General features: G+C 37.0%; 1 protein-coding gene across 2 annotated transcripts; it reads left to right on the top strand.

The window, feature by feature from the left end:
- Positions 1–1,906: 1,906 nt before the first annotated feature.
- LOC146457833 (uncharacterized) lies at positions 1,907–20,865 on the top strand. Of its 2 annotated transcripts, XM_085091503.1 has the most exons (19): positions 1,916–2,035; positions 2,191–2,240; positions 3,760–3,816; positions 4,928–4,968; positions 5,594–5,873; positions 7,483–7,549; positions 8,494–8,557; positions 9,571–9,681; positions 10,723–10,854; positions 11,157–11,229; positions 11,893–11,954; positions 12,382–12,515; positions 14,045–14,144; positions 15,032–15,193; positions 16,255–16,323; positions 16,826–16,925; positions 17,296–18,098; positions 18,427–18,495; positions 19,387–20,865. In XM_085091503.1, coding segments are annotated over exons 1-19 (2,421 nt in total). In that variant the 5' UTR covers positions 1,916–2,033; the 3' UTR covers positions 19,432–20,865. The 2 variants fall into 2 exon arrangements, with proteins under 2 accessions (XP_084947630.1, XP_084947629.1); XM_085091504.1 differs by lacking the exon at positions 3,760–3,816 and having other exon boundaries at positions 1,907–2,035.
- The last annotated feature ends 4,877 nt before the right edge of the window (positions 20,866–25,742 follow it).

The following is a 25,742-nucleotide window of genomic DNA, read 5'->3' as shown; positions in this document are numbered from 1 at the left end:
AAGAGATATCGCCACAATCCGGCAAGGTAGACCTGAGCTTTCAGGTCTACCTCGCAGACAAGAAGCTTTCAACCCTGAAGCCAATCCATGTCAAGCTACTCATACATATGAATTCCTGCAAGGCGAGAAGAGGAGGAAAATCATCCTGAAAGGATGCAGAGCTGCAGGTATAACAGAGGCAGGAGAAAGCGCCAGGACTAGCCTGCGAAGTAAGCGTTTCTGTGGAATTTTCCGGCTTTCCATAAAAACGCCGCGCAGGCTAAGCCAGGACGGGATGCATTCCATCCTTGGACCCATTCACTGCATAGTCACTATTTAAATACCTTTGTTGGTATGACTAGTTAGAATATGGTTTGGACGTTGTTGTTTTCAGGAGTACCTGATGGGGCCGCGCTCGACAAATTATCTTCCATGGTCTTCCATGAGGTACGTTCTGAGGTTTGAGCATGTGCACGGGCCAAAACGATATAATGACAAGGATGACTCGTGGTCAAACGACCTGGACTCCTTTTACCTTATTTCATTCTTACAATTTTTATTCTGTTTTCCCGAAAACGATTGCTCCTTCGATAGATTGTTGACATTGTTAAAGGAATCAGGACGTCACTCGAAGAGCTCTGTGAAAGCCGTTGCTATTTTTCTGTTTCGGGCTATTAAGTCAACACTTATTACTTTGCCATTTAATGAAAATATACCACGTTTTTTACTACAACAACTCAGGTGCTACCTTTCGCCTTGATGTCCCGTAAAATCAATCCTAACCCTGGACCGGTTTCTGCTTCGACTGCTGGTTGGTTGCTGGTTGGTTGCTGGCTGCAAAACTGACAGATAGTGGAGACTGTCTTTCAGAGTTACATGTGTTACATGCAAACGGGCCATTTGGAAACTGCGGTTCCCGTTTTGATATCGGCGAACACTGATTTCTACCGTAAATTTTTGGATGAAATAGATGATATGTACATTTTTTCCGAGCCCCCAGAAGCATTTAGGCCGTGGTTTAAAGTCAAGTAACCTTTAAATCCCGAAATTGATTTTTCAGTACGATCGCCCTTTAACACGAAACTCCGCCGATGGCCTGCGATGGCGGACCTTCTCTGCTCCCAGTTTGTTGCATCCAGCAAACATTCGTCTTTGAATTCTCTCTCAGAATCGACATAATAGTGAAGCGTAGTGACAAAAATCGAAGATTTACAGGACGAACGAACGGAGAGAACAGGCAGTTTCTTTTTTATCTTGCTTGTCACATAGCGGTGTGGAAGAATTCTGAGAAGTCAAACGTTACGAACAGTGGTCTTACCGCGTGCTGAGCTTGAAACGTCTATTGACAGGATCAAATGTTAACCGTATTCATTGCTAAACAACTGTTACACACGAGTAAAGTAGACATGAGTAGAGAAAAACAGCAAACAGGGTTTATCAATAGAAAATTGCTGTAACGTTTTTAATTCTAGAACTTGAGTTTGTATTAAAGGAGAAAAGAATGGTGGGGCCTGGAGCCCTTGATTAGATTCTTGGGGACCCTGGAGCCCTGTTTATAGTTGGCCCGGAGCCCTGGAGTCCCACTTTTTTAAAGGCCGGAGCCCTGGAGCCCTAAACCCATATTTTTTCGTCTTACAATTAAGATACATCTCTGTGGAACTCAGAATGGAAAGACCTAATATCAGGGATATCAGGTCTTTCCATTCTGAGTTCCACAGAGATGTGTCTTATCGCCAAAATAGAGTACATGAAAGTCTTGTAAGAAAAAGCTTTTAAAAAAGCGATGAAACTCCATTTCGCAGTCGGATTTGAAAAAATCTAAATTCCACTTGAAATTGAAAGCAAACCTTCAAACCTTCAAACGAATTTTACAAGACCTGAGAAAACTGTCAGGAGATACGAGGTGTTAACTTGTGTCATCATACATGAAGTATTTATTGGGAATGGCTGCCTCACGGCAACCATTGCCGAGGCAAACAACAAAAGCCAGCTGAATCAGTTCATTTCCAAATACTCTCTGGACATAATAGTTCGGGGCTGGTGAAAGCAAGAAGATGTAAGAGCTATTTGTTTTGATTGTTATAAATGACATTTTCTTGCGTTTCTCATGGGCAGTGAAGTATTGAACATATCACAACAGCTGAGAATCTTTGCTCACTCTTAGCTTTGGTGTTTCCTCGATCCTTCAAGATCTTACCTTTGTTTCACCAGGCTCAAAGTGAAGAACGAAAAGGGAAAGTTTGACATAGTTCTGAATGAAGGTTAGTTAAGTCAATTCTGATTTGTATGTCTTCGATTCGTATAAAGCAAAAGTCGTTTGAAGGTTATAATCCGACTCAGGATTGACGGCACTTATTGCGTAGAGGCTGGGGTTTTTATCCGTAGTCACACAACACTCTTGCCCAAGGGAAGCTCAAATTTGTACAGTTGCAAACAACGACATGAGGTCAAATAGACAGGCGAAAACCACAAAGCTACTAAGTCGGAAGATTACTGAACATTTCTCAACATTTCGGCCCGGTATCTCAGCTGAAGAAACGCGAAGCTTCTGGCGTGCTTTAAGTTCTTGTGTCATGTGCCTTGGCTTTCTACCGGGCCAAATTTTCTTTACAATTGTTTTTCAATTTGCAGAGCTGATCACTTAATATGAGTTTAATACAACAGGGCCTGAACAATAGATGGCAATCAATGTTAATTAATCGATTGATATTGGCCGGTATGGAAAACGATCGGGCAAGTTTTTGGGAATATCGATTGTCATCGATTATCAATAAAATCGATTATCGATAAGAATCAATCAATTAAGGACGGTGCCTACTATTGTATCGCGAGATACTTGGGTTTCCTATGGGTGGTGCCTACTAATACAGGAATATTTTTGCGCGGTTTAAAACTATACGGAGAAAGCAGAACTTACCAAATGCTTTTGGTATCTCAAAAGAAAATTGGGGGTAACCACACATTTTTCAGAGATAATTAAGCTTCAATTTAGGAAAAAATTCCATACATCGCTTTATATTTTAGCGTCTTTTAGAGATATTATTGCTTAAGTGTCTCTGAAAAATGCGTGGTTACCCCCAATTTTCTTTTTGGATTCCAATAGGCCTTGCTGAGATCTGCCTTTCCCCGCATAGTCATAAACCGCACAAAAATACTTCGGTATTAGTAGGCACCATCCTTAAATAACCTCGATTTTCATCGATTACCAATATTAATCGATCACTTTTGCAGCCATCGGTTTTTATTTGACTAGTAGTACTCGTTAAATTATATGTTCAGTTTTAATAAAGCACACGGCCTCTACTGTGTGTATTAGCAACAACAACGATACCTAAAACATCTATAGAATAGGATACAACAAGGAATTTAAGATGAATCTCGAATCTTTCCATATTGTGTATTTGTTCAATTCTTTTTTGTCCAGAGCCATTCCTGTCTCTTGTAATCCTGTTTTGATCTCTATTTGTCCTACATACAACAAGTTTTCCTGACTTCTTCAATCTTATGCCAACAATATACTGCATGATATGACTCTTCTGTCATATTACAGGGCAACGAAAACTAAACAATTTAAAAACTTTAGCGGAGAAGGAGAAGGAGAGGTAACAGTGGATTCTGGAACAAAACTTGAACCGTATCTTGAAAATTAAAGTTATTACAAAAGCTATGAAGTTCACAACTATTTTTGTGTGATTATCTATTGGTCATCGATTTGCCGATGCCAATTAACCAACCGTAATTGATTGATTTTTGGATCAACGATTTTCATTGATTGTTCAGGCCCAGTGAATACCACTACCTGGCACGTCCTTACAAGTAACTTACTCAGTACTCAGGGTAGGCATTGCAAGATTACTGAAAACAAACATGTACTGGAGTATAAAATATGCACTAGGACATCAGACGCCACACAACTTTCACTATGTTTATGTTGCCTTGAGTGATATTTGGTAATTGCATAGCTTTTGTGATGATAGTCAGGTCTGAATTATTGTTCTGTACTTCACACCTGAAAATCTCTTCACTAGAAATTTGATCTACCATCAAAACACATACATGGTCATGTACATGTATCTCAAAATCTAAATACCTGTATTTCACCAACAACATGGGAAGGTGAAATATTTTGGTCCCACTTTTGCAAAAAAAAAAAAAAAAAAAGGTGCTCATGTCAAATTCTTCAGATCATCAACTGAATAAAATTTGTTTTGGTGTACATGTATTGAATGCATAGTTGCAAGGGATGGAGTTATCAGAGCTGGCAAAAATCCCCTGCCACCTGCACATGGGTCACTATTGACCCCAAAATACCCTTAATGCAAAACTAGTTTTAAAAAACATCATGTACTTGTAAACATTCCATACATGTACTTAAAATGTTGCTTGTTCCACTAAGTATTAACCCCATGCATTATTCAGTTCCCTCAGCATACTGTACTAGTCTTCGTTTATAAACAGCAGAGAGAAAATTGTATTCATGTAGTGTAATAAGGTACAAAGTTGTGGTAAGATCTTGCGACAGAGATCAATCATAAGCAGCTGAGGCCATTACTGTTTGATTGGTTATTACAATTCAGCATGTTTCATAAACTTTGTATAAAGGCTTTAAAATTATTTTCCTTTCCCCAATCATATTATAGCGTTGTTAACCAGGTCTGTTTCCTTGACCCTGTACATTATTGTCTCTCAAATGTTTTGTTGGTGGCTCACAAACATGCGGATGCATGCTTAATGTGTGTAAACTGTACATTGCTGAAGATAACATATGCTTTCAGAAATGCTTGGAAAATATTTTTATTTTCTGTAGTGCCAGTTTAAAAGGGAGTATACAGAGTACCACCTTGGAGCATTACGTGCACTTTAAGTGAATGAAAGTTAATTAATAATAATTTATTATTGTTAAACTTGTCAGTATTGTCCAATTGTATCATTTTATTTTCTGTTTTAGAGAAGTTATTTGATGCCAAAGCCACAGGTAGAGGTCTTAAGGTAAGGCTTGACGCATTTACAGTGTATTTAAGTTACACAGTAATTTATTCACAATATTCTAGAATTTGTCCAATCAAAAGTAAGTTACCAGTCTCATCTTGCAATAAGAAAGGTTTATTAACAATAATAATATCCATTTCCAGAGAATCACTGACAAAGGTGATAATTAAAATTGGCATAAATTAAAGAACAAATCACAAGGCTTAGTTCCCACTAACAACACAGCAATTACAAATTTACAATGTATCATAATTATAATTTATTGTACAATGGAACCCCACTTTACAGACACCTGCTTAGTATGGACGTCTCGTTATTACAGACAGTTTTCTTGGTCTCACCCCAAACATTTTCCTTAAAATTAACCCACTTAATGAGGACACTCTGTAATATGGACACTTTTCTGGTCCATAATAATGGAGTTTGACTATAATCATAAATTATGAAATTGTAATGATTCCCATATTTGCACATTAAAAACACACTAAAAGTAAGGAAAAAACTTATAGCTAGTCTACATGTTTCCAGAATTGATAATATTCTGTTTTAATCTAGTCTTTGCAGATTACTTGAAATTATTGTGAAGTTTTTGCTATTAGTGAGTGGATATTGTTTATATTTTTAGGGAAGAACCAAAGGTCCCTCTTCCAAGTCTTCTCAAGCAAGAACATCTCATGCAACAACATCAAAGAATCAAGTCACCAATGTTCCAAAAGTAAAGAGAAATGAAAAAGCAAAGGGTGAAGTGAAGGGTCAGCTAAGAGATGATGCTACTAGGAAAAAAACTCCTAACACTTCAAAGGAATTGGCTGTGAATGATGCTAGTTATTTTACAAAGGATCAGCTTTCTAGAATCCTCTCATCTCTCACAAGTGAGAGCCGAGGCCCACCAGCTGGTGTGGAAGGTAAATACAAAACAACACCAATGATATATCTTTAATTGCTGAAATGCTTGTGTGAAACATATATTTAAACTGGGGGTGAAAGATTGAATGGTTCTAAGAAAGATTCTTACAGTTACATATATTTTCACAACTTAAGCAATTCATCTCCAAAATAAAATGGAAGTATACATATTCATAATATTGAACGGAAAAGGCAAATAAAATATTTAGGTGTATACATTGATCAAAATTTACACTGGGGACCACAGATTCAACACATAAACAATAAATTAGGTAAAAATATTGGCATCATTAATAAATTAAGATATTATGTAGATCTTCATACTTTAAGGCAGTTGTATTTCTCCTTCATTTATCCACATTCAACTTATGGTATTACAAGCTGGGGTAGTGCTTACAAGACCAGGTTGCTTAAGATTAGAACTAAACAGAATAAGTGTGTGCGTAGCATGTTCTTTGCTTATAGCAGGGACAGTGCTATGCCATACTTAAATCTCTTAGGTATTCTTTACACTTGAAAACATTTACAAATTTAAGCTGGCCCTTTTCACACATAAAATTATTAACAATACTACTAATATTCCTAACATTTTCAAAGGAACCCTAACTCTTGCCTCTTAAGTTCATAGCTACAACACCAGATTTGTATCAAACCGTAATTTTCATCGGCCGAGGATAATGAATATCTACGGAGCTGCCACTTTAGCATTTGCAGGGTCTAAAATTTGGGAAAAAGTTCCCTCTAAATTAAAAAAGCTCTCATATAATAGCTTCTACAAGCAGTACAAATTGTACCTTTGAAATGCCCAATGAATATTGGGTATTTAAAAGGTATTGCCCTCACTATTAATTATCATTCCTATTGTTTTTTTATGTAAAAATTGTAGTATGTTTCTATTATTGCACTTTTATTATTCTTTACTTTTTTTGCTCTATTTAGTTGCACGTTATACGCCAGTTAGTTGCACGTGGCAGTGACCAACTCGAAAGCCTAAGCTCCTTTGGTCACTGCGCACATTTTACTTTTCACATTTATGTAATTTAATGCTGTCTTTATGTTCCTTTTCTTATATATTGTAATTTCCTTTTGTTGTAAACCATTGAAATGGTGTATAATAATGAAAACCTGAAAAAATTCAGGTATGAACGGGATTCAAACCCATGACCTCAGCAATGTCAGTGCAATGTAACATTTGTTTATGGCAAGGTTTACCTAAAACACGGAATCCAGGATCCAGAAATCAGAGAAGACTTCTCATCTCAGTTTTGCATCATTTTGTTTTATTTTTGTCTTCCTCAGATAGAGGACAATATTTTTAATGGAATTTTTTTGCAAATGGTCAAATGCTTTTCATCAGTCACTGTGTCTCTCATCTCTTTCTGGTACTCCCCATTCTTGAAAAAAGTCTGCAAAAATTATGGCAAACACAAAATTAATTAGGAACAACAGGGGAGGAAACTGGATTGCCTTCCCAAGAGAGATGGAGGTTAAACTTGTAAAATACACCAAGTGTTGGTGGGTTGAAATTTGTGCAGGCTTTTGTGACAATGTTGTAAATTTTGAGTGCAAACAGCTCAAAATTTCTTAAATTATTATTAATGATTATAGACTCGAGGAAGAGTGAGGCAAAAGACACTTCAGTTAATCAATTCTCAACAGCCAACAGTCAAAGGAGGTAAGGTTTGAAGTAAATAACAGTCATATCTGCATGATTGTTGTTGTGTTCCAGAAATCATTGTGTGCCACTGGTACAAATATTAGTCACTGTAAGTAAAATTTTAGAATCAGAATTATTCTGACCTGTTTATTTTTATTGGCTCTTAAGTCCTTTTAAAGTAAAAATAATCAGGTGTTATTCTATTTAGTCTGGACAGCTGTCTCCAAAGTTTTCAAAAAAGAAAACATCTATACATTGTAAAGGGAATAGCCAAAATCACTGCTTTACCATAAACCACTAAGGAAGGGGGACACTGAGGTTTGTGGTGTTGCAGTGTTGCTCATTTTTTTGTGTGGTATTTCGGTGAATAAACTCCCGACTTTGTGGTATTGCGATCTCAAACCCTATGGTGTGCGATGTTTGTGTTTTTATACCTACGATGTATGGTGAACAAAATTATTTGCTGCATTGCGGTTTCCTGTTTGACCCTTGTCAGAACTAAATTTAGCTTAGAACTATATCTTCATCAATCCATGCTTATTTATTGACCTTTAAATTAAAAGCACATACCTACAGTGTATGTGACCCTTTGTTAAAACTGCATTATTTTAATTTGTAACAAAATAGTTATAGTCAAATACTGTCTAGTTAATCTTTAATATGCTTTAGCTGCCAATATCAAGCTGTTTTCACTTATAATTAACTTGACATCTGTCACTCGGTTTATTGGCCAGCTCGAGTTTTCACAGCTTTAGTAATTAGACCAGTAAACCTGTGGTGAAGATACCTAACAACACATGAGTACTGCTCTATTTATGCCAGGACAGTATGCCATTTGCTTTTTGTCACATGCCAATGTTTTTCCTTTTTTTGAAAAAGCCAACTTATAATGTTACCTCAAAACAACCATACCATATGAGAGGAGTACAGATCTAAGTTACCAGTATTTTGATAATCAACAGCAGAGACCTGGTGCATGTTCCAGAAGGCCAAACAACTGCAGGGGTTACTGCCATCCCTAAACAGGTACTGCATATTACTTAATTGATTACTGAGACATTTAAGATTGCATTTTAATACAGAAAATATAGGAAATAATTATACATATAATACTTTGCAGAAATACTTTATATTGTGGGGCTCCAAAAAAATTTATCTGTACCCTCAACACAGAGGGAACTGAAAATTCTGTCATGGTGGGACATTAAAATCAAGCAGGCTAGAATCCCAGATGGAGAAATTAAAGAGATCTGAAGCAAGACTCAAAGGTCCCTTACATGTACATGTACCTGTTGCCCAGATCACCCAGAGGTCTTTCAAAAAGTCAGTGGTTATGCATTCATTCGCATGGTTGCTGGACTATCCCTAAAAAAATTATGTGACCAATCAAAGTGAACTTGCTAAGTCGTGACATTATTAATATTCATCATTGGCTGCTTTACTTAATGGTTACTGCATGCTACAAAACTCTTGAATGAAAATACTCAGTTCACCAAAATGATTCAATCTCTTCTTTCCATGTTAACAAACATTTGTCAATTTTGTGCAAACCCCTTATAATAGATAAACATCTAGTTTGATGTTTGGCTGTCATTAGGAGCCCCATCAAGCTAAATAATTTTTTGTTTACCTTTTTGAAGAAGTGTTTGAACTTTGGCCTCACAAAACAAAATGTGAACATTGAAATAAAGGAAAAATAATTTATTCACTGCTTTGCAACAACTGCATGTATGTCATTTCCTGAGTGGTGACAGAGGATTGAGAAAAAGTCAATCAGAATTTTGCCTTGTGAGAGCAACACATGGTTCATTCCTAATTGGCTAATTGCCTGTAGTGTCTTACATGTATTTTTACCTTAATTCCCTTTTCTCTTGGAAGGAGGCAATGTTTGTACATTCCTATGCATTTCTCTTGCTCAACTATCCCTGAGAAAAACTAGACTACTTAGAGTCTAAACTTATGGATTGTCGAGGTGAAGGTTCTTCTAAAGAATTAAGGTGTTCAAATTTCTTCTTTCATGCATGTTCATAACTTTGTAGAGTAAAGAGAATGAATTTGAAGAATACAATCCATGGGGTCGCCCAGGTGGAGGTGCACCTATAAGAACCCAGTCTGGGATTGTTGTGGCAGACTTCAAGAAAATGGTCAAGGTAAGCCTTGTGGATTGCTGTAGTGCCCTTTAATACCAAACTTGTACCACTGACTAAGGTGCTAAAATTAGAAATAGCAGCTGTACAAAGCTATAAAATTTTTGCATTTGAAATAAGAACTCATTGAAAAATATGCCATAAACAGAGCAGTTCCCTTGATATGCTGACAAAATTATAAGCCTGGTTTTCACATGATTACTGTGATTGCTGGAAAAGAATTATCATACATGTACGACACCACTATATCCTGTGATCAAATGAATCACTACAAGAACAATCACTATGATGGTCTTCAGCACTTCATTTGAGCTATCATGTGCTGTGATCATAATTATGGCAGACACTATACACAATTGAAGGGTTTTGTACCAAAGGTGTCTAAAATATATTGCTTTGAGAGAAGATTTTTAAGAAAAATTGAGAAAGTAGAACTATTTGGTACTTCAATGCAGGTACTTTTGGCAGCAGTACTAATCAGTGGACAGACCCATAAGAGTCAGTATTCTTTGTAATCACATCAAAACTAGGCTTTAGTGGTGGTGAGACACAGCTGTACAAGTTAGGAAAAAAAGGTTGTTTTGAGTTACACATGAAAATAAACTATTCAGAGGGGGGAAAGTATTAACAAAATGACCATCTCAACACTATGAATGTGGTCTGAGACAACTTCTGATCTTACATAATACAGTGTAGTTCTACCTAATGACAGCAATAGTGTGGATCCAGAACCTTGTATATGCTAGAGTTCTGTGACACCAGAGTAAAAAAACTTTCAGATAGAATTGGACAACAAGGAGAGGCCCGGGTCCCTCACACCATTCCTTTAGACCTACCACTGCGAAATAAACAAGACATTATTAACACAAGCAACAACTGCTTATAGACCAGTTGGTTCAGGTCACACAAAAATATTTCTCTTTCAATTATTCTGCATGACCTTTAAAGGTGGACCACTCAGTCAATGTTCATAGGTACAGGATATTTACTCGTGTACAATTATGTATGAATATCTGTTTCTCTGGCATATTTATAATTTACTAGAACGAGGTAAAGGCATCATCAGGGGAGACAAATGATTTTCAGCCCAGAATGATGGCAACTGTGGAGGCCAGCAGCTCACATTATGTCAAAACAGAAACTCCTGCAGCTATGAGAAGTTCATTTGCTGTTGGGGTAAGAACACTGTTAATGATTTCTAACTATACTCTGATACAAATTATATAAAGTAAGGCTTCTGCTTCTGGAATTATTCTCGAGCAAGCTTGGAGGTTTACTCCTCTCTAGAGATTGAATTTTGATATATATACTTAGTCTAGAAACTTTAATGATCAGCATTAATAAAAGTCACTGAACTTTAATCAATGAATTATCACTATGATAAGTGGAAACTTTTCATGTTGGTACACTGGATTATGATGTTATTTTCTTCCTGCGATTTGGAAATTCATATATCATGAAAATGTTTCACTTGTTAGGCTCCAGGAGTGGTTCAATATGAAACAGACCAGTCTAAAGCAGAACGAAAGAAAAAATGGTTGCAAGAACTTGGTATGCTGTATTCACTGAAACTATTAAATCAGTTATAATAATGTCATTCCACAAAATATTTGTACAACTCTAATTTAGTGTTCCTATTCCAGTTTAGCTTTAAGTTCATGGTGATTGCTCATAACCTACCTAGGGTAAGCCTTGTACTTCCAAAATGAACAATATAACCCTAAAAACCTCACAGGTCTTCTATGCTTTGTGTGCTGCCCTATGTTTTTTTTTCCTACCTTTTGTAAAATATTAATGAGATGGAATGTTTTGAATGACAAAGGTCCTTTCTGATATGACTTTCTACCGTCTTTGAAAAATGTTTTCCATTCCCTGAATTCAACACCTTAAGGCAGCCTCCGACTCCTTTGGTGACTTCTTGATTATTATGGCCATGCAGTTTCAGTTAAATGTTTTCTGGTAAGAAAATGTCTTTTCATCAGGCCACTTTATTAATATGTGGTTAATAAAACTCCTAAATATTAATTAACAGTAAAATATTGTAACCTTAAAAAACAATAATAAATCATTGAAGGTGAGTGGTCTCATAACATGCCTATTATATGTCAAATGCCAAGTGGCATTGCACTTCACAAATGATGCAAGTGTAACCCCTGATGTATTTACTAAATCACACAACTCAAAATTCAGAATGATTTTTATCCTGTCAAATAGAACAACAGATCAAAGCAAAACAAGAAAGGGAGGCCCAAGAAAAATTACACCAATTTCTAAAGGTAATTACAGTGTTTTTTTACGTTAGTTCCATGTGTTGATGTTTTGCACTTGTACTAGAAGACATGCATCCATGTTAATTGTAATATTTGAGATTTCACTGACACTACCTGATTCCAGCTTCCATTCGCTTTAAATGTCTAAAATTAACTCAATATTGTTAGTTTAACAGGTAAAGTGCAGTTTCTCTTTCATTTTTAAACCCTTTTGATGTGACTGCCCTATCAATACGAGTGCATTTTATGGCCCAACAGTGACGCCATTGTTTCGAACTCTTCTAAATTTACCACTGAGCATTAAAATATCTCAAATGAACAAATATCTCAAAAAGTAGTTAACACCGGTTATACAATTATTGCTTACAGCTTTCCATTTTCTGTGAAAATAATTTGTTACTATTTGCTGTAACAAGTTTTTATTGAATATAAGGATGCCAAACAAGACTCCTGGCATCAGAGGCCTGTTCCCCATGAGTCAGCTGCCAGTGTCACTGTGTCAAGCGGTACTGCCATAGATTCTCCTTTGACTACTGAAGCATCAGTTGCACCAGGCGGTAGTGTCAGGTAGGCTCATTGATCAGCTACAATAAAGACAATATTATACAGGAGTTTCATTAAGACTTTGAACAGGCATGTAAGAGATAAGACAATGTTTGTTGAGATTGTTAAAAGCAGACGGACAAAATCATGTTCCCAGTAGGTCAATTTACCTGGTGGCTGGCCCTTTATAAAACCCCTGAATATTATTGCTGACTGAGATGGAAACACTAGTTTCCCAATCTTTTGTCAGACATGAATAACAATAATAAACATGTCTTTATGTTTAAGAGCCAGTTTCGTTTCATAGTTTTCTTCAGGAAAAAGGAAGTTAAATTTATCAAAATGGTTACCATCTCCAAACACCACATACCAGCAGCTATTGTTTGTCCCCGGTGTTTGTCCTGTTATTTTATACTTTAAAATGGAGCAGGGATCGTGCAGTGGTGGGAGCACTCACCTCCCACCGATGTGGCGTGGGTTCGATTCCCGAACTCAGCGTCATATGTGAGTTGAGTTTGCTGTTGGTTCGCGTCCTTGCTCCGAGGGTTTTTCTCCATGTACATGTACGCTTTTTAACAATTATTTTAAGTGTAAATTCCAAAAACTCAATTTATGATTTCTGTACCCAAATAGAAGAATTATTGCCAAGTTACTTCCACATGAACCTACCTACACTGTATCTACCTACCCAACCAAGTGTTCGTCATTTTGAATATTGCGGCGTTTGCGTTCTCGCTCGCTAGTATTAGCATTGCCTGTGTGGGAAACGTCGGAAAGGGGGATGGAAGAGGGTGATCAGGCACACTCGCGAAGCGAGGGGAGCGCACAAGAGACATCAAAATTCAGTTTCTTCTGTTCGGAGCAATGAAAAAGTCTTATATTGTATCGGTTTCGTCTTCCTTTCATCAAATATAAAACACAGTTGTTTTGTACCGAGCACAATCTGACCTGACTTTGTTCACTGTTTTCCGGTACTCGTCTGTTGAACCACCACTTTATTTTTTTGGTGACTCTCTCTGATATCCTATCGAGTGTAGAATGCCTTGTACAGTTTCCCTGCTGAAAGTCTATTTTGCACGTTTTGAGTTTTGCAACCAACAATCTCCTGGAGGTTTAGCTGTTTGGCCAAGACCGTTGAAAACATTTATAAAAATTATTAAATCAGTTTACCAGTAAAGGAAAAGCGAGGTGATATGTCGAGAGCTTTGCAATCGAGCTCTTGGTAAGTCTCTTATTTGTTCATATGTTCACCAAATTTTTTTCTCACCTAAGATGACCAACAGCGCGGCCTGCTTTAGTGGAGGTTTTCCCCACTTGGTGCCCAAACGTGGGTGACAATTTCGCGCTTCATTTTTGAAAGTTAGGAATGCTTATGTACCCTGGTTGTCCCTATCTACCTTCATATCTACCTCACTCACTCACCTAACCACTCACCTACCTACTTCCCCATTTACCTTTCTACCCATCTAATAGGTCAATCAACCAACCGAGTCAATGATATTGTCATGTGTTTTACTGTCAAGTTTTGATGTTTATCTGGTTTGCCATAACAGGGCTGTGAATGTTCATGCTCGAGGTCATGGATTGCAAAGCTTAGGACAAGTGAACCAGGATGAACTAGAAAGAAAGAGAATGAAGACACTTGAACATCAGGTCAGCAGCTTACTAGCAGATTTGTCCTTCCTTTCAAATATCTTTTCCACTAGCTGCTATCTTGGACTTAATATTTTTGACAGTTTTCACAGTTTTAAATCATAGTCATTACAAATTTATGTCCTCAATAGAATGTAAACCCTAAGCCTGGTCTCTCTTTGTGCAACTCTACACTAGCACTAGACTTGCTGCAAGTCGACCTCTCATAAGTCATATAAAAAAGTTCTTCGTAGCGAATGAACCAAGCAAGAAAAAGTGAGCGAAGCGAGCTTCAACGAGGTCGTGCAGTGACCGAGCAAGCGACGAAGTCGCGAGGTATAACCAACCAGGAAAAAGAAATTCAAAGGAATTTTAGAAAGTCTACACTAGCACCTGTCCAGTTTCCTATCGTGCATGTGTAAAATTTCACCTTGCACTTTGCTGAGTTGTCGGCCAGTAGGCAGATTTAGACTAAGGTAATAGATAGACGAAAGAAGTCATTCATTATTCCTTATTTAGTGATTCAGTGTGCACATGTGTGAGTGAAGGGTGGTTTTCCTATTTCTGTAGGACTGAATATTATTATCTTCCCAAATTGGAAACAAGCTTTATGCTTTTTAATAAAGTAAACAAAGTCCGTTTTATCATCACTGGCTGATGGCGCGTGTATTCCTTGATACTGAATTTGTTTGCTTGCTTTGTTTCTTGTTCCAACTGCTTCCAGGATCTTTCCACAAGTTAATATTCCACAAAGTTAATATTCGGAAATGCGCTCAGCCAATAGAATGTAAACCCTTAACCAGCAGAATTTTTTAATTCTAATTAAATTAATTTTTAAATTAGTGCATTTCTCTTGCAAATAGTTAGTTTATTTTCCACTTTTTTAAAGTATGTTGCGTTGTTTTCAGCTTGCCATTAAAGAACAAGTAGAGGAGAAAAGACGACTTAAGCAAGAAGAGAAAGAAAGGAGGATGAAAGAAGAGGCAGAGAAAGAAAGGGCTCTAGCACAGGAGCGAGCAAGACTGCAAATCCAGTATGAAGAGGAACTTAAACTAAGACAAGAAAAAGAGGTTAGTGGCTTGTTGAAATATTGATCACTTTGATCCACATAAAATAAACACGGAGCATTTGTAGCCCTAGGAACTACACTATCACTCAAACAGACAGATATGTTAGGAAAGATCGCGTCACCAACAACAATTTGCTGATCAAATTACAATGAACAGTATTAAGAAGGCGGAGTTGAACGCAGCTATGCAAGTATAAGGATACAGTAAAATTGAAGTTCTAGTCAAAGACTAGTAAAAGTTTAGCTTTGGCCAGTAGGGTTTTCATTTCTGGAAGTAATTTTTTCCGTTCAAAAACACAGAAACTGTAGTGTTTCTGTTAGAAATCAAACAAAATGGGTTTCACAGACATAAAGTGAACAGAATTCTCAACACCTTGGGAACAACAGACAATGCATTTTTTTCCTTAGTTGTCAACTTCAACAGTTTTGATTGCACAAGTCGACCGATCTTTTGTCTAACACAACATCATGAACAAAACGAAACTTTGGCACAGCTTTTGTGCCTCTGGACAGGACGGATAGTGAACACGCACACTTTGGTCAAAACATCACTGTCCACTAGGGGAGTTAGTTTCTAGTCTTGAAGGTGTGTTTGCATATGCTGAAGTGAGGTGCGTGGGTTGTGGAGAGGTGAAGTAGCCACCAAGCAGCTTTGGCTGGCTTCCACTACTTTTCTTCTTCCTCTAGCTGCTCTTTTTCCTTCTTATTTTAGGATCTGTTTTCAACTGAGCCGCGTGCATTTCCCAATATTTGAACCCTCTGTCATAGGTGGATATGAGGGGTCTGTTAAACGTAAAGTCTTTGTGCCAAAATTTTAACAGCACAGGAGAGTTTGAAGAGGAAAAACCTTAACTTCAACTTTGAATCCCTTCAAACTACTGAAAACAAGGATAACATCTTTATTGTCAACTAGACTGTATAAGTATTATTAGTATATAGTATTAGCATTACTTTAGTATACGACTGGTATTTTTTAGTTGAAACAGGGCCCCACCAGCTATTGCTTTAAAACCCATCGTGTATAAATAAAGTTATGGTATGGTATCGTACGCTATCTTGCAGGAAGAAGCGAGGCGCCGGGCAGAGGCGTTACAACAAAGTGTATCCCAGGCGTATGAATCAGCTCAACAGGTAACGTATCCCGTTTATAGGTGTTTAATGTTGTGTTTGTTAATTACAGTTTAACTTGTATTTCAAATAAAGCGACGAATCATAACTTGATAAATATACGCACAGGAGGGAATGAAGTAATTCGCTCCTGTACGGATCGGTTTCTCGTTCTGCGGATTACACCTGACCTAAAAAGCAAACTGCAGAATACTTGGGCATTGAATTGGTGTTAGTGGTGTTAGTCAACAGTCGCTTTTAGTGTAGAATACTACACTATTGGGAGGGAGGTCTTGAGATAGGAATGTGTCCATATGCGCGTTCTGTCTCACAAAACCTGACCGGCCGTCATGCAAGTCAACACGTAACAGCGTCACGCCTGATCCAACTCATCTAGGAGAGGTTTTATATGACTGGGAAAGCTTTTTCTTTTTAGCGAGTGGTCCTTCAGTGAGTTTGTTGCTGAAAGCTGACAGGGAGGTTCCGCGGTACTGAGATAACCAATGTACTTTTTTTTCTTCTTCAGGAAAAAGCTTTAAAACGACTAAAACATTTGGAGTCAGGTGGGCATGATGTTACTGGATTGAAATCACGTCTGGAAAATACATCACCAAGAGAACATCAAGGTAAGAGACTTGCCGCTATCATTTATGCCATATTCTATGATCAGAACTTTTCTTAAGGTGGCAGGCACCGGAATTTCCAACACTTTCCAGCAGTTAGCTTTGACGGATCAATACTATCACTCTTTATCAGCGCATACTACAAACAAAAGCCTAATTATTGGTGAACAAGCTGTAGTTGTTTCATCGACTTTAAAGGTTACAATAGCAACAGTATAATTATGTTCAAAACAGTCGTAAAGTTAGCTTTAATTAGTATAATTCAAAACAAGCTTGATGACCCCCATTTTGAACAATCCAATCGTAATCAACATGTCACGCTGTATAAAAGTCGTTGGCTTTATAAATAAAACAGTCATATTTGTCTTTGAAGCTGGCTTTGGCTCAGTGCACCAGGATAAAGCACAATCGACAGAAATACACACAGACAGCTCATCGCATGCTACTCAATACCCCCAGTCAAGTCCGAGAGTGGGAAAAGGCAGCGATCTACTAATGGAAAGTGAGGACCGATCCATTTATTCAACGCACCAAAAGAACGAATCATTTGAAGCAGAACTGAAAGAAATAAGTTTAAATACATCGCTGGAATCACAGTGGATACCGTCATCCCCGGTTTCCAATCCGAGAAACGATTCTCAGGCAAAGTCGGCGCTGTCAGAATCGTCTCCATCACCTCGCAAAGATAAGGCACAAAAATACAAAACAGCAAGATCGCAATCGGAGAGAAGCCAGAGAAAGAAACAGCCACCCAAAAAACTAAAAAATAAACGCCCTTCCTTGGAAAATGTAACGCAAGGCGAGGATATAAATCCTCCTCCTCCTCCTCCTGTTCCACGGGAGGATGCGTTTTTGTTGCCTTACAGAAGGACTTCTAGTGCAACTTTTCCTGCTGCTACGGCGGACACTCCGTCATCACATCAAGACACTTTCGGAAACACGAATAAATTAACAATAAAGAAAACACAGTCGGACCAAACTGCAGAGTATAGGCAAGTCAAGGAATCTACCAAAAAACCTACAAATATGAGAAAGGACAATGCGACAAGAAAGGTGTCTGAAATCCCAAGGGTTGGTCAAGGGCTTAGTTCAAAAACATCCGCTGTTTCTAGAATGGCTGAAAAGCGCAAGGGTAAACATGTGGATGACGGAAAGCCTCTTTTGCAGCCAGTGCAGGTCAGGGTTTTTCTAACATTTTAAATCATTAAAGTCATTTATTAGACATAAATTGCAGTGAGTTGATTGGCTTGATTGATGATGTCACGTGATTTATGACGAAGAACTTAGTAATTCAGCGCACTGTCAATCTATAGCCGCAAATTTGCAATAATCAGAAAAAATTATCTTAATAATCTTAGAATTTTTTAGGTAAACCGTTTACCTGCTCGATAGCCTGATGGTGGTTGCTTTATGCTTACAGCTACGCTATTGAAGTTTGTGAAAAACAATATATTTTGGATGGAGTTGTCTGATAGATTGTAACTGTGATCATATTGCCTATTAGGTGTCTCCAGACCCGTTACCTACAGCACGCCAGGAGATGATTCTGCAGCAGCTGGCTGCTCTGAGACAGGTAAGACCCACTAGAACGAATGGTGCAGCTTCAGTGAAAAAATACGCATATAAATATAAAAAAATTAGCACAGTCGCTAATTTAGAAAGGCGCCTTCATCCATATGTACCTCTTACTAACCGAGTTCGAGGTCCGTACTGTAAGTTACGGACCGAGTTTTTTCCCGTTGATTTATGGCCTGCGTGCTTCACGCTTGGGCCATAAATCAACAGGGAAAAACGAGGATCTGTAACTTACAGTAGGGACCGAGAAAACGAGGTTAGTAAGATATTTATTTTATCTCTGAGGTTTAACTTTGAAATTTAGCAGGCCGCACGGTGAAATACGCCCCGCAAAATTGACCAATCACACCGCGCGTACTAACTGAAAGATATAATAAATCATATTTACAAGCCTGAAGACATCATACGTTACGACATTTTTGTAACGATTCACTTAGAAAGGTCTAAATGTATAGTTTAATATTCCCCAAGGAATTTTCTACTGCGTTGAAGATTTTGTGTAGCCGTTACCATCTTCACACGCCTCAAGGCCAGGAGGAATTTCGGACAAGTTTAACATCCATTTCAGAGACATAAGTGCGATGAACTTCTTTTCGTATGTGAGGACTTTTTTGTCAGAATTGACAGGACTTCACAGAAACAGTAACCCTGGCGACACCAAGATTACTTTTGTAGCAAGACACTTATGAACACCATCGAGTGAACACTGAGTCCCCACGGCCAGCAGCAAGTTAATTCACATGTTTTATACCGCCTTAACTAAAAACATCTATTAATAAGAATGACTTGTTTGCGTTAATTACTTGTAGTCTATTGTTGCTCACATTCACAAGTGCCGGACTGTGAAGAAAAACTAACTTGCGATGAATAATATTTTTTTTTTCTTAAGGGGCTGATGATGAAGGAACGTGAACTTCATTATGGTGCATTGTGAAGAGCAAAGAGGCCGGATGTCAACAAAAAATCCTCCACTTCTGATTCCTCTGGGGAAATATTGTTTTTGCGTGTCGCAAGGCAAACTTTTTTGTTTTTGTACGCAAACAGTGACTTTGAGTAGGATATTATAACGACGGAGTTGATGTTCTTGGGCGTAAATATGTTTTTGGCCCAACTCAGGCTCATTTAAAATGAGTTCTGAGAAGGCCAAAAACATATTTACGGCGTTTATTTGTACAAAAGTTTTCATTGTCGCATAACCTTAACTTTAGTAGAACACCGCAAAATTTGTCAAAAGAATGTCTGCTTCTAAGTTTTCAAACGGAAAATAAGAAAATTTTGTAAACAGCTAAGAAATAGTCACAGGTGTGAAAATGTTAAAATTGTGCAATTGCTAAACTGAGCGGGTTTCACTCGACGAAGACAAATTTACATTCACTTGGCCGCCGACCATACAGCTACTACAGGCATTATTTCCACCATTCCCACGAGTTTCTGTAAGTCCTCTTCATCTAGCTGAGACGACTGAGAATTTTGTTCGTCGTTGCGTGTTTTCAGCCATTTTGTAGCTCAAAACAATTCCTTTGCAGACGGCAGCGCTTCCAGTCAAACAAGCAAGAAAACGGCGCGAGCAGTTGAATGGTTTCCAGTTCTGATCAATCTCGTCCCCAGAGCCCGCTTTTCTTTTGGTCCGTTCCGCTGGACAAGGGCAACGAAGGCTCTGGGTACGAGATTGAGTTCTGATTGGCTGCAAATAATGGTCTGCACATGCGCAATACTGTCGAATTGTGATTTGCTGCAATTAATGTTCTGCTCATGCGTCATTGAAACCACGCTCTTGTATAAAAATGGCAGATCGCTTCCCTGAGCTGTCTTAGAGTGATTTGACATCTTTAGTTGATCAATAGATCAGTGAGAATGTTAAAAAAGCAACCAAAGTTGCCCTCAACGTCTTTCGAGAGTATCTCAAAGAAAGGAAGATAGACGAAAAGCCACTTGTGTCATCGAAAGATAAGTTGGCAACTGTTCTAAGAAAATTTTACGCGGAAGCCAGAAAATAATTATGAAAAACAAACTCGGTGATCGAATGATCAAACAATTATTGATCTCGGTTATCGCAAAACACCGTGAAATCGTGATTTGTCAGTGTCTCGCAGATCAATTATTTGCCTCAGTCTACGGCTTCGGCAAATAATTGATCTGCTCGCCACCGACAAATCACGATATTTTGCTCAACCTTGTCCAATAATTGTTAATTATATCACTTACAGTCGTCAAATCCCGTTTAAACGGATAAAAGAGATATATTTATTCTGGTCGACATCAATTAATTTTGTAAAAATCGCCAATTCTATAAAGTACATTGATTTTACCTTTACCTTACCATATATGGTTTTAAGGCGAATACGTGGAAATAAAGGTATAAAAATGGCGAGTTTTCTCTCTCTCTCTCTCTCTCTCTCTCTCTCTCTCTCTCTCTCTCTCTCTTTTTTTTTTTTTGGAGTCGGGGGTGAGGCTAGAAAGGGGGCGGAAGGCTTATTTACCCTGTTTACTTGTCCAATAAATACAAAATGCCACGGTCCGTTAATGACATGCCTCTCTTTAATCATCAGGGCCAGTGAAAGTTGAACGTTCTGTACGGTCGAGGCATTATGGATTCTGAGCTTTTATTGAAATTTATTGGGTATTTTCCAGACTACCTGTCGGCATTGTCGCGTACGCTTTTACGCCTTTTTTTTTTTTGGACAACCTTTGTCGAAACAGCTGTATGTGTTTCTCAAATGATCGGGGCTAGTGATTCTGAGTTTTTATTGAAATTTATTGGGTATTTTCCAGACTATAACGTGACTAGAAAATAACATGACTAGAAAATAGCATGACTAGAAAAAAACATGACTAGAAATAACATGACCAGAAAATAACCCGACTAGAAAATAACATGACTAGAAAAGAACGTGACTACAAAATAACGTGACTAGAAAATAACATGACAGAAAATAACATGACTTGAAAATAACATGACTAGAAAATAACATGACCAGAAAATAACGTGACTAGAAAATAACATGACTAGAAAATAGCATGACCAGAAAATAACGTGACTAGAAAATAACATGACTTGAAAATAACATGACCAGAAAATAACACGACCAGAAAATAAGGTGACTACAAAAGAACATGACCAGAAGATAACGTGACTAGAAAAATCACATGACTAGAGAATAACATGACTACAAAATAACGTGACTAGAAAATAACATGACAGAAAATAACATGACTTGAAAATAACATGACCAGAAAATAACATGACCAGAAAATAACGTGACTAGAAAATAACATGACTTGAAAATAACATGACCAGAAAATAACACGACTAGAAAATAACGTGGCTACAAAATAGCATGAGTAGAAAATAACATGACTACGAAATAACATTGCTACAAAATAGCATGACTAGAAAATAACGTGACTAGAAAATCACATGACTAGAAAAGCACACGACTAAAGAATACCGTGACTAGAAAATAAGGTGACTACAAAATGGCATGACTAGAAAATAAGGTGACTAGAAAATAACGTAACTAGAAGATAACGTGACAAGAAAATAACATGACTAGCAGATAACACGACTAGAAAATAACGAAACTAGAAAACATGTCCAGAAAATAAGGTGACTACAAAAGAACATGACCAGAAGATAACGTGACTAGAAAAATCACATGACTAGAGAATAACATGACTACAAAAAAAGACTACAAAATAACATGACTAGAAAATAACATGAGCAGAAACATCATGACTAGAAAATAACGTGACTAGAAAATAGCATGACTAGAAAATAACATTTCAAGAACATAACATGACTAGAAAATAACGTGCATAGAAAAATCACGACTAGAAAATAACGAGACTAGAAAATCACAACTAGAAAATAACGAGACTAGAAAATGACATGAAAAGAAACTAACGTGACTTGAAAATAACAGTACTAGGAAATAGCGTGACTAGAACATAACGTGACTAGAAAATAAGGTGACTAGAAAATAATGTGACTAGAGAATAACATGACTAGAAAATAAGGTGACTAGAAAATAGCGTGACTAGAGAATAATATGACTAGAAAATGACATGACTAGAAAATAACGTGACTAGAACATAACGTGACTAGAAAATCACATGACTTGAAAAAAAGTTGACTAGAACATAACGTGACTAGAACATAAGGTGACTAGGAAATAACGTGAATAGAGAATAACATGACTAGAAAATAAGGTGACTAGAAAATAATGTGACTAGAGAATAACATGACTAGAAAATAAGGTGACTAGAAAATAGCGTGACTAGAGAATAACATGACTAAAAAATGACATGACTAGAAAATAATGTGACTAGAGAATAACATGACTAGAAAATAAGGTGACTAGAAAATAGCGTGACTAGAGAATAACATGACTAGAAAATGACATGACTAGAAAATAACGTGACTAGAACATAACGTGACTAGAAAATCACATGACTTGAAAGAAAGTTGACTAGAACATAACGTGACTAGAACATAAGGTGACTAGGAAATAACGTGACTAGAGAATAACATGACTAGAAAATAAGGTGACTAGAAAATAATGTGACTAGAGAATAACATGACTAGAAAATAAGGTGACTAGAAAATAGCGTGACTATTTATTTATTTATTTATTTATTCATTCACCACGACATACAAACATAGAAAGTTACAATGAATAATAGACTAGGATTACAAGTACATAAGTTTAGAGTAAATAAAAATAGTAAAAGAAGTAAGAAGTGGCGAGGAGACCTCAAGAAACCCCCGGGCTTATACTGAGAGGTCTCCTCGGAGATATGTTGGGACTTTAAGACCAGTAAAGACATTGTGTTGAGATTTTTTAACATACGGTGGTGGTAAGACTATAAAGACATAACAGAGTCGGACGTTTCGTGCAATTAACTGAGGAAATCAAGAAGCTTTCTTTTGAAGGTGGATAGACTAGGGGAAGACGTAATTGATAATGGCAAAGCATTCCATATTTTTGGCCCTCTATAGAGTATAGTAAATTGCTTGATATTAGTTCGGCAGGTGTGAGGTCGAAAATGAGCTGAGGTTCTGGTATCATAATTATGAATTTGACCACCAGTCGGAAATAAATTTAGAAAGGGCGAAGGCAGCAAACGTTGGTGATAGGAAAACATAAATTTTGCAATATAAAAGGAATTCACTTTAAAAATATCTAGGATATTCAATTGTGCAAATAAAGGTGCAGAAGGTGCAAGGTGATTAGAATTTGTCATAGCTCGCACAGCTCGTTTTTGAAGAAGAAAAATGCGATTTAGGTTTGTTACATAAGTAGAAGACCAAACTGTAGTACAATAAGTTAAATAGGGATAAATTAAGGTATAATACAAAGATTTTTTAGTGTTTGATGACAAAAGGAAACGAAATCTGTACATTATACCAACGGACTTAGAGATTTTCTTGCAAATATAACTGATATGCGATTTCCAGGTGAGACCTTCATCAATATAAATACCTAAGAACTTAACTTCTGTTACTTGCTTGAGGGGTATACTGTCAAGTGAAATTTGGGAGCTCATGCGGACAGATTTTTGTTTGGGTTTAAATATAACATAATTGGTTTTCTTTATGTTAACAGAAAGTTTGTTTGATTTCATCCATAAGCTAATCTTAGTCAGTTCACTATTCATTACAGAGGCAACATGATCAGGGTCTGAATTGGAGTAAAAGATACTAGTGTCATCTGCAAAGAGCAGGCATTCTGCCAGTCTGGTTGTTTTGGGAAGATCATTGATATATAATATGAAAAGTAAAGGGCCTAATATGGAACCCTGTGGAACACCGCATCTAATTATCTGTTCGGAGGAACGGGTATCGTATCGACTAGAGAATAACATGACTAAAAAATGACATGACTAGAAAATAACGTGACTAGAACATAACGTGACTAGAAAATAACATGACTTGAAAAAAAGTTGACTAGAACATAACGTGACTAGAACATAAGGTGACTAGAACATAAGGTGACTAGGAAATAACGTGACTAGAGAATAACATGACTAGAAAATAAGGTGACTAGAAAATAGCGTGACCGGAGAATAACATGACTAGAAAATAAGGTGACTAGAAAATAACGTGACTTGAAAATAACATGACTAGGAAATAACGTGACTAGAACATAACGTGACTAGAAAATAAGGTGACTAGAAAATAACGTGACTAGAGAATAACATGACTAGAAAATAAGGCGACTAGAAAATAGCGTGACTAGAGAATAACATGACTAGAAAATGACATGACTAGAAAATAACATGACTAGAACATAACTTGACTAAAAAATAAGGTGACTAGAAAATAACGTGACTAGAGAATAACATGAGTAGAAAATGACATGACTAGAAAATAACATGACTAGAACATAACTTGACTAGAAAATAAGGTGACTAGAAAATAACGTGACTAGAGAATAACATGACTAGAAAATAAGGCGACTAGAAAATAGCGTGACTAAGGAATAACATGACTAGAAAATGACATGACTATCCAATAACATGACTAGAACATAACTTGACTAAAAAATAAGGTGACTAGAAAATAACGTGACTAGAGAATAACATGAGTAGAAAATGACATGACTAGAAAATAACATGACTAGAACATAACTTGACTAGAAAATAAGGTGACTAGAAAATAACGTAACTAGAGAATAACATGACTAGAAAATAAGGTGACTAAAACATAGCGTGACTAGAGAATAACATGACTAGAAAATAATGTGACTAGAGAATAACATGACTAGAAAATAAGGTGACTAGCAAATAACGTGACTAGAGAATAACATGACTAGAAAATGACATGACTAGAAAATAACATGACTAGAACATAACTTGACTAGAAAATGAGGTGACTAGAAAATAGCGTGACTAGAGAATAACATGACTAGAAAATGACATGACTAGAAAATAACGTGACTAGAACATAACGTGACTAGAAAATAACATGACTTGAAAATAAGGTGACTAGCAAATAACGTGACTAGAGAATAACATGACTAGAAAAGAAGGTGACTAAAAAATAGCGTGACTAGAGAATAACATGACTAGAAAATAATGACTAGAGAATAACATGACCACAAAATAACATGACTTCAAAATAGCATGACTAGAAAATAACATGAGTGGGAAATATCACGACTAGGAAATAACGTGACTAGAAAACATCATGGCTAGAAAATCACATGACTAGAAAATAACGTGACTAGTAAATCACATGACTAG

Source organism: Pavona decussata, unplaced genomic scaffold, assembly GCF_977016875.1.
Source record: "Pavona decussata unplaced genomic scaffold, jaPavDecu1.1 SCAFFOLD_237, whole genome shotgun sequence".
NCBI lineage: Eukaryota > Metazoa > Cnidaria > Anthozoa > Scleractinia > Agariciidae > Pavona > Pavona decussata.
This window is presented reverse-complemented; position numbering and strand designations above follow the sequence as displayed.

Excerpts from the sequence above, each read along its gene's own strand:
- LOC146457833 (XM_085091503.1), top strand. Across the intron at positions 5,874-7,482 it reads CCCACCAGCTGGTGTGGAAG|ACTCGAGGAAGAGTGAGGCA; the intron begins GTAAATACAAAA and ends TAATGATTATAG. Across the intron at positions 10,855-11,156 it reads GAAGTTCATTTGCTGTTGGG|GCTCCAGGAGTGGTTCAATA; the intron begins GTAAGAACACTG and ends TTCACTTGTTAG.